Source organism: Hypanus sabinus, chromosome 12, assembly GCF_030144855.1.
Source record: "Hypanus sabinus isolate sHypSab1 chromosome 12, sHypSab1.hap1, whole genome shotgun sequence".
Lineage (NCBI taxonomy): Eukaryota > Metazoa > Chordata > Chondrichthyes > Myliobatiformes > Dasyatidae > Hypanus > Hypanus sabinus.
This window is the reverse complement of record NC_082717.1, coordinates 83,497,362-83,506,906: the sequence shown is the minus strand read 5'-3', so window position 1 is coordinate 83,506,906 and position 9,545 is coordinate 83,497,362. Positions and strand designations below refer to the sequence as shown.

The window sequence follows — 9,545 nt, the reverse complement described above, 5'->3', positions numbered from 1 at the left end:
ACAAAAGAACCGTGAAAGGGAAGAATAGAGATATTGAAGATGGAAGTAAATAAGGTAAATGCAAGCAGACTTTTTCCACTGGGGTTGGGTGAGACTAGACTGGAGATCATAGGTTAAGGATGAAGTTGTACTGTTTCAGGGGAACATGAGGGAGTCATCTTCACTCAGAGGATGGTGAGAGTGTGGAACAAGCTTTCAGAGAAAGTGCTGGATTTGGATTCGATTTCAACATTTAAGCGATTTGAATAAGTACATGGATGGGAGGTATGGAGGGCTGTGGTCTGGGTGCAGGTCAATGGGACAAGGCAGAACAATAGTTCAATACAGACTAGATGGGCTGAAGGGCCTATGCTGTGGTGTTCTTTGACATCACAAGGCCACTTCACTAAGGTCAGAGATGGGGAGGAGTATTGATCGTGTTGAATCAGGGTGTGAGGGATTACTCAGAGTTTCAGTCTGCTTTTCTTGGTTCATTAGTGGGATAAGGGAAAAGGGAACACTTGCCTCCCTTGAAGTGGAGTACAGTGGATTCCAGATATTAGGACAATTCAGGACCAGTACATTTTGGCCCAATTAAGTGGTTGCTCAAATTAGCTAAAGTTATATGAAAATAGTTAAAAAGATATAAGAAAAAAAGACAAACTGCTGTTAACTGAGTAGCATTATCTATTTAAAAGAAATAAAGAACAAATTAGAACACTATTGATACTACAACAGCACTACAAAACTTTATTAGTTCCCAATGGTTATCAACAGAGGGATTCACCTAGTGTTGACTGATATGTTCTGAATGATTGTAAATTAACAAAATCAGCACGGACACTTAGTGCAGATGATGGACTGTCTTCGTACCATACTTTGCTGATTGCACCCTACATATCTTCATTTTCATTGTAACATTCAAGATGATTGTTGGTACCTTCAAACTCTTACTAACTTGCTTAAGTGGTGAAATGGTTTCATTTTCACTCCTGGCCATTTCGGGCAGCTCCAAGCCAGAATGCTTGAAATCACAGGTAGGAAAACAGCTCTGAATTGTCTTACTGCTTATTTCTCGCCAACTGTCAGTGACAAAAATGGCTACTTTTTGAACACAAACATATGCACTTGATGCTACTTAAAAACTGTTCACTCTAAGCAAATGGTAATGCCTAACAGCCATACACAAGCACACGCGACAGACCTAGTTAGAAACAGTTTGGCAACAGTCACCTGCCCCAATTAAGCAGCATAGTATCCCAAATAAACACCCAAATATTTTCTTGATTAGCTTTTGTTCTTTAAGATTTCTTTCAAATAAGTAGCTGGCCTAATTAACTGGAATGTACTGTTTCTTGCATTAAGAGGTGGCGGCGGGGTTTGAGGGAGTGGCCGGTGTAGTGGTGGTAGTTAAGTCTTCCCACTGACCAATATGAGGTAATCACCACATCTGCTCTGCGTCCCTTTGTATGTCCCATCAGTGAGGCTCTAACTACACCAGTTAGGTCCTCCCCCTTGGTGGGAGAGTCTGCAGATCCCACACTCTTCATCTGTCAACTGAGGGCCCACAGACCTGAAATAGAATCAGGCCATCCTTAGTGCTCAAGGAACTGGTTGAGAAGAAGATTCTTCGTATGTACAGTGATCAGACGGCTCCAGGTAAGATCACATTTGGGCTTTATGCAGGTGCAGCATTATTTCCATTCCTTTGTACTTCAGACCTTCAAGGTAGACATTTCAAAGTTCAAGGCAAATTTATTATTGAAGTACATATATGTCACCATATACACCCCTGAGATTTGTTTTCTTCTGGGGAATCACAGTAAATGCAAGAAACACAACAGAACCAATGATGGACTGCAATCCAAGAGGGCCATAAACCAACAAGCTTTTCACTCCACTGTTCCCAGTTTTTCCACCATCAGAAATAGCTGTTTTACTGAAGTGAAATCCAAAGTGGAGCCTCGTGAGTTTAAAAGGAATGGAGTCTTTGTGAGTACTCCTATCTGGCATTGGTGCAACTACAGAGGAAAAACTGAAACTTAAAAAAAAACACGGTTAAAAAGGAATTCGTATGGCTGTTTATGTGAAGATGGGAAAGATAGGAAACTTGTATTGTGGGAATCGAACAACTTGTGGATTTCCTTTTGACTGCATTTCCTGACGATTTGAATTCTAGCTAGGAGACAGAAAGCTGCAGCTGTGGAAATATTAAATAAAGACAAAACAAAAACCTACAAATACTCAGTGGATCCAACAGTGTCTGGAGATAAAGAACCAATTTCTGGGGTTGACATGATTAGATAAATTCTCTTGACCAAGATTGATGTTACATGCAAACATGCCATCCTACATCAGTTTTTCAAACTTCCAGTAATGGCTCCCTCCCTCACCATTCCCATTTCTCTCTCATCTTTATCTCCTTAACTGTCTATCACCCCCCACCCGGTACTCCTCCCCCTTCCCTTTCTTCCATAGCCTTCTGTCCTTTCCTGTCAGATCCCCCCTTCTCCTGCCTTTCCTCTCTTTCACCAATCAATTTCCCAGCTCCTTACTTCAACCCTACTCCTCCACTAGGTTTCACCTATCACCTATCATCTTGTATCTTTCCTCCCCTTCCCATCCTCTTCATCTGATTTCTCATCTTTTTTTCTCCAGCTCCGTTGAAGGATCCCGGCCCAAAACGTCAACTGCCTGCCTGCTGAGTTCCTCCAGTATTTTGTGTGTGTTGCTTGGATTTCCAGCACCTTAAGATTTTCTCTTGTTTGTGCATAAAAACAGAAGAAGTAGGAGCAGGAGTAGGCCATCTGGCCCATCAAGTCTGCTCTGCCATTCAATAAGATCATGGCTGATGGACTCATCTTTTATCCCTTACTTCCCCTACTACGCAAAGATCTATCCAACCTTGTCTTACATATACTTACTGAGGTAGCCTCCACTGCTTCATTGGGCAGAGAATTCCACAGATTCATCACTCTTTAGGAAAAGCAGTTCCTCCTCAGCTCTGTCCTAATCTACTCCCTTGAATCTTGAAGTCCCCTAGTTTTAGTCTCGCCTACCAGTGGAAACACCATCCCCTTCATAATTTTATATGTTCTGTTACGAACCCCGTAATTGGGTCACTTACCAGCGAAGATAGAGAGGTCTGTTGAAGTCTGATGGTACTATTTTTAACAGTATTTATTAGTAAAAATACACAAAAATAATATCAATGCAAACATACAGATAATATACGTCATCAATACTAAATCTAAAAGTGCGGGTATAATAATAATCAATAAGAAATAAGCTCTATCGTTGTCTAGGGGATAATGTATTGTCCGATGGAAATATGAAAGTCACTCAGTTCATTCAGGCTGCAGCCTTTGGTTGGAGTCAAGAGAGATTTTTAGAAACTTGCCAGCTTTTCCTTTTTATGATTTCGATCCTTCGAGATTTCCGTTGGTGTAGCCGGTCCTTTAGCTAAGCCGTTCTTCCGTGGTAAGCCCACCAATTCCTAGGCAAAGGAAAAGGACATACGTGAGCCTCACCGGCTGTTGCTATTAAATGCTGTCACGGGATTTCTAGCGTTTCTCCTGGTGCGTCTGAAGGGGTTGTTCCCCAGACCCTCTTTTATCCTTATGGGGTCTCAGATGTCAATCAGGTTGGGATGATGCAATCCCTCAACCAGCCCACTCTGGTCATTCCCTGAGGGCTTCAATGAATAGTACAGTACTCAATACACAATTCCATCTCCAAGAGACAATAGCCGTTATCAAGGGTTCCGCCTTGCTAAGGCCAGGACACATTCCAAGCCTTGTGTATTCTGGACATCTCTCCCTCATTCCTGGGTCCCAGACCCGAATTAATAGCGATCTTGCGATTCTCGAAAAGGAGGGGGCTACTTTGTACCCTTCGGCCCCTCAGAGTTGAGGCACATTCATAACAGTCCCATAAGATCTCCTCTCATTCTTCTGAAATCCTGTGAGTACTGTACCAGGTGACTCAATCTCTCCTCACAGTCTAACCCCTCATCCCTGGAATCAACCTGGTGAACCTCCTCTGCACTTCCTCCAAAACCAGTGTATCCTTCCTCAAGTAAGGAGACCAGAAATGCACACAATACTCCAGGTGCGGCCTCAGTTGGAGCATAACCTCCCTGCTCTTAAATTCAATCCCTCTAGCAATGAAGGCCAACATTCCATTTGCCTTCTTGATAGCCTGCTGCACCTGCAAACCAACCTTTTGTTATTCATGCACAAGCACTTCCCAGACCCTCTGCACAGCAGCATGCTGCAATTTTTTTACCATTTAATTAACAATCTGCTCTTTGTCCTTCCAAAGTGGATGACCTCACATTTACCAACATTGTACTCCATCTCCCAGACCCTTGTCTACTCACTTAACCTATCTATATCTTTATGCAGCCTCTCCGTATATTCTGCACAATTTGCTTTTCTGCTCAACTTAGTATCATCAGCAAACTTAGATACACTACACTCAATCCCCTCTTCCAGATCGTTAATGTATATCGTGAACTGTTGTGAGCCCAGTACCGACCTCTGCGACACATCGCTCACCACCAGATTGCCAACCAGAGTAACACCCATGTGTCCCAACTCTCTGCTTTCTGTTAGTTAACCAATTCTCTATCCATGCTAATACATCACCCCCAACTCTATGTATTCTTATCTTATGGATAAGTCTTCTATTTGGCACCTTATCGAATGCCTTCTGGAAATCCAAGTAAATAATGTCCACCGTTCCCATCTATCCCATCTATTCCCATCTGCACTTGTCATATCCTCAAAGAACTCCAGTAAGTTTGTTAAACAGGATCTGCCTTTGCTGAATCCATGCTGTGTCTGCCTGATGGATCCATTTCTTTCCAAATGCCTCACTATTTCTTCTTTAATGATAGCTTCAAGCATTTTCCCAACTACAGATATTAAACTAACGGGCTTTTGCCTACATCCTCTTTTGAACAGTGGCATGACATTCACCGTCTTCCAATCTGCTGGGACCTGCCCAGGTCCAGAGAATTTTGGTAAATTATCACCAAAGCCTCTATTATAACTTCTGTCAGGCCCACAAGTTTGCTCAGCACTCCCTTTTTAGTGTTAGCTACTGAGGGCCTCACCTCCCTTTGCATCCATAACATCTCTCTTTGACAAGTTAGATGCATCCTCCACATTGAAGACCCAACACAACATAAGCATCCAAAGCCTTGGCCATTCCCTCATTACCCAATATCAATTTCCCCTTCTCATCCTCCAAGGGATCCACAGTCACTTTAGCCACCCTTTTCCACTTTAGATAATTATAAAAATCTTTTACTATCCATTTTTATATTTTGTGCTAGTTTACATAATCTAGCTTCCCTTTCTTTATTGTTCACTTATTGGTTCTTTGTTGCTTTTTAAAGTTTTCCCAATCTTCCAGTTTCCCACTACTCTTGGTGACTTTGTATGCACAAGTTTTTAGTTTGTTGCCTTCTTTTATTTCTTTAGTTATCCACGGCTGGCTCTCCCCACCCTTACTGTCCTTGTGTTTAACTGTAATATACTTTTGTTAAGCACCTTGAAAAATCTCTTTGAAAGTCTTCCACTGTTCCACCATATAGCTTGTGTTCCCAGTCTACACTAGCTACATCCTCCCTCATCCCACTATCATCTCCATTGTTTAGGCATAAGACACTGGTATACACATGACTGTGTGGCTAGGCATAACTGAAATACCAGCTATAAACCTGCCAAAGATACAACCATTGTTGGTAGAATCTCAGGTGGTGACGAGAGGGCGTACAGGAGTGAGATATGCCAACTAGTGGAATGGTGCCGCAGCAACAACCTGGCACTCAATGTCAATAAGACAAAAGAGCTCATTGTAGACTTCAGGAAGGGTAAAACGAAGGAACACATGCCAATCCTCAGAGGGATCATAAGTGGAGAGAGTGAGCAGCTTCAAGTTCCTCTGTGTCGAGATATCTGAGGATCTAACCTGGTCCCGGCAGATCAATGTATTTATAAAGAGAAGGCAAGACAGCAACTGTACTTCATTAGGAGTTTGAAGAGATTTGGTATGACTACAAATACACTCAAAAACTTCTATAGATGTACAGTGAAGACCATTCTGACAGGCTGCATCACTGTCTGGTATGGGGGGGGGGGGGGGGAATTGCTACTGCACAGGACCGAAAGAAATTGCAGGAGGTCGTAAATCTAGTCAGCTCCATCTTGGGTACCAGCCTCCAAAGTACCTAGGACATCTTCAGGGAGCGGTGTCTCAGAAAGGCAGCGTTCATTATTAAGGACCCAGGGCATGCCCTTTTTCTCACTGTTACCATCTGGTAGGAGATACAGAAGCCTGAAGGCACACACTCAGTGATTCAGGAACAGCTTCTTCCCCTATCCGATTCCTAAATGGACATTAAACCCTTGGACACTACCTCACTTTTTTAATATACAGTATTTCTGTATTTTTCTACGTTTTAAAAATCTATTCAATATACGTATACTGTAATTGATTTACTTATTATTATTTCATTCATTATTATTTTTCTATATTATATTACGTATTGCATTGAACTGCTGCTGCTAAGTTAACAAATTTCACGTCACACGCCGGTGATAATAAACCTGATTCTGATTCAACATTCTGCTCCTTAGATTTCGAATCGCCTTTCACTATCGCCCTGACTTCATCCTTAATTAAGCGCGCTGCCCCACCTCCCTTACCTTCCTGCCTATCCTTCCATTATTACTTCATAGCTTTGGGTATTTAATTCCCAGTCGTCTCCAGCCTGCATCCATGGCTACTAATTTGTGACAGTAGGTGAGCCTCACAGGTGAAGTGTCGCCTCGGCTGGAAGGACTGTTTGGGGTCTTTTGACACAGTCCTGAGATTTCTATTGGGATGGATGCTGGCCGAGTTTTCCCAGCTCGTTCGGCGTGAAGGCTCCTCGGGGAGGCGCGGCAGAGCTGACGGGAGGGGGCGCCGTCGTGGGAGTCGCGCTGGGCCCGATCGCCGGTGACCTCCAGCGACCGCCCGGCCGCCCGTCGGGGTGGATTGACCGTGGGGCAGAGGAGCGCCGGGTTTGGGTGGCGACCGCGCGGTTAATTTATCCTCGAAGGGGAGGGCGAGTGCGTGCACTGATCGCGGGTTCTTATTCCTGCGGGGAAGACGTGAGGACATTTACCCCAGGAGGGGGCGAGGTTGAGGGTATTTATTCCCGCAGGGAGGGAAGGGTGCGGGTATTTATTCAGAGGGGGACCCAGGGACTGCTAGGATGAAGTTGAAGGATATAAGTCGCTGGAACACGCGGGTGTCAATGGTCTACGCGATTGGCATATGGACCCTGTTCGGTACCTACGCCTTCGTACAGATGAAGAGCAAAAAAGAGAAGGCTGCGGGCGAGATTTCTGCAGGTAAAAGTAACTGGTGCGGAATAAATGCCCCCATCCCCCCGTGTATTACGCAGCTACTATAGAATACCATACTCTCTACATTATCCATCAGATACTGAATATAACCCCCATTGCCCTTGGTAAGAGGCGCAAATGTGCAATATAGCCAAAAGAAGGTAAATTTTAACCCATGCAATACGCTGGCTGGTGCCAGTTGTAGTGAAAAATCTCTCTCCTATACTATATCTTGCATTCAACCATCCCAGTCTACTCTAAATCTGCGTAGTTAAAATGTGGAACGTGTGTCCAAACGTATAGAGTTGCATAGCATGCAAACAGATTCTTCACTTCCTTTCCCATTCTTCAAACTATCCAAATGTCTTTTAAACGCTGTAATTGTTCCTGTCTCAGGTTAACGTATTCATTGCTTGCATCGTGTATGTGTTAGGGGTAGATTGAAGGGCAATAAAATGGGTGTGGGGTAGCATTAGTATAAATGACCTCGTTGGATTCACTAGACTGAAAGGCCTGTTTCTGTGCAATATAATTCTGTGAAAACCTATTAAAATAAGAGGACGGGTCATTCAAGACAGACAAGAAGTAATTTCTTCACCCAGAGGATGGTGGATCTTTGAAATTCACACCCAAGATGGTTAAGGAGGCCCAGTTGCTGGGTATGTTGAATACATAGATTTAAAGACTTTTTTTTGGATATTAAGGAAATCACAAGGAATGTGGGATTTCTTAGGAAAGTGGTACTGAGGTGAATGGTCAGCCATGTCCTTAATTGAAACATGAAGTGGGTATGAGGGCCAAATAGCTTACTCCTGACATTTGGTATGTTCTTTGGATACCATCCTCTGATAGAATTATACACAGTATATGTATTTTTAACCAAGTCTTCATACTGTGTTTTTGACCTTTATTTGCTGAGTATGACCCGTACACTCTTCATCTATGTAAATTAAACAACTTTGGACCAATCTTAAAAAAACATGTACTCAGGGCTAAAAGCACCCCTATTTTTCTACACAAATTTGTTGATTAGTCTTTCCTCTCTTTTTGTTAGAAGACCCTCAAAATGAAGACCAAATTACTGAGGAGCTGAAAAGGAAAACCAAGAGAGACTTTATGGAGACTCGCGTTGTTGTCAAGGAAGATTTTATCCCCTTTTCAACCAGAATCTACAACTATGGAAAGTCTTTCTTTGAGACTTCGTCTGATAGTTCATCAGAAAATTAGAATTCGTAGGAGTGACTTGTTCCAGCAGCACTGTGCAACATTGGTTCTTTGATCTTCCTTGATACGCCAAGGACTCTTCATACCATATCTCAGTCTCTAGCCCTGATAACCCAAAGTGTCAACAGTTCCTTTCCCTCCCACAGATAACTGCTCAACCCGCTGAGTTCCTCCAGCAGACTGGTTGTCACCCTCAGTCTGTGAAGTTGCCTCACAATGTGTAAACTTCAGTTGACCACTAGCTGTCCATTAAAGGTGGACTTCTATAATAGTTGCTTTGTTATCCTGGACAGAGGTACCCTGTTTTTCATTACACTCAGGCGTCCATTGTGCTGCTACTGTGCTAATATCTCCTGAACTGTGCCATTGAGAGAACAAGGGTATTTAGAGGTTGTCGCTGCAAACATTTTCGCATGAAGGTTTAATTTTTATTTTTGCAAATATTTAATCAACCTCCAGAACAGCATTTCAAAGAATGATAAATACAATTACAGTTTTATGAGCTGAACTGTTAAGTGCCTGTTGATATGAGGTCATTTCATTAAATTGCGACCTTGTCAAATTAACCATTTTACACTGGCTTAAAAATGAGAAATTGATTCATGCTGCACCCTTGTATATAATATTCATTTGTGATGTGTCATGAAAGAGCAAGTTCAGAATTTATTTTTAAATTATGAAGCAATCATGTTGTGAGCCGAAGTCAATTTAAAGGTGCTTCAGCATCCAGATTTAATTCTGCACATGCCTGTAATTTGATCTTTGTGTTACTTTTCGTTCTGGAGTTGTGCCACTTTTGTCTCGTGTCATCCAAGTACTAAAGTTGTGGACATTTGCTGTTGTCCTGGCAGCTTACCATGTTCTGTCCAATCCTGTGGATAAAGCAATGAGCAGAGCCAAACAACTAAAGATTTTACTACAGGTGTAAGACTGGAGGGGTTT

At 42.7% G+C, this 9,545-nt stretch overlaps 1 protein-coding gene across 2 annotated transcripts; it reads left to right on the top strand.

The window, feature by feature from the left end:
- The first annotated feature begins 6,983 nt into the window (after positions 1-6,983).
- LOC132403061 (small integral membrane protein 26-like) lies at positions 6,984-9,169 on the top strand. Of its 2 annotated transcripts, none has more exons than XM_059986304.1 (2): positions 6,984-7,385; positions 8,437-9,169. In XM_059986304.1, exons 1-2 carry the CDS (start codon positions 7,247-7,249, stop codon positions 8,604-8,606), a joined length of 309 nt encoding a protein of 102 aa, XP_059842287.1. In that variant the 5' UTR covers positions 6,984-7,246; the 3' UTR covers positions 8,607-9,169. The 2 variants fall into 2 exon arrangements, with proteins under 2 accessions (XP_059842287.1, XP_059842286.1); XM_059986303.1 differs by having other exon boundaries at positions 6,998-7,385; positions 8,434-9,169.
- Positions 9,170-9,545: the final 376 nt, after the last annotated feature.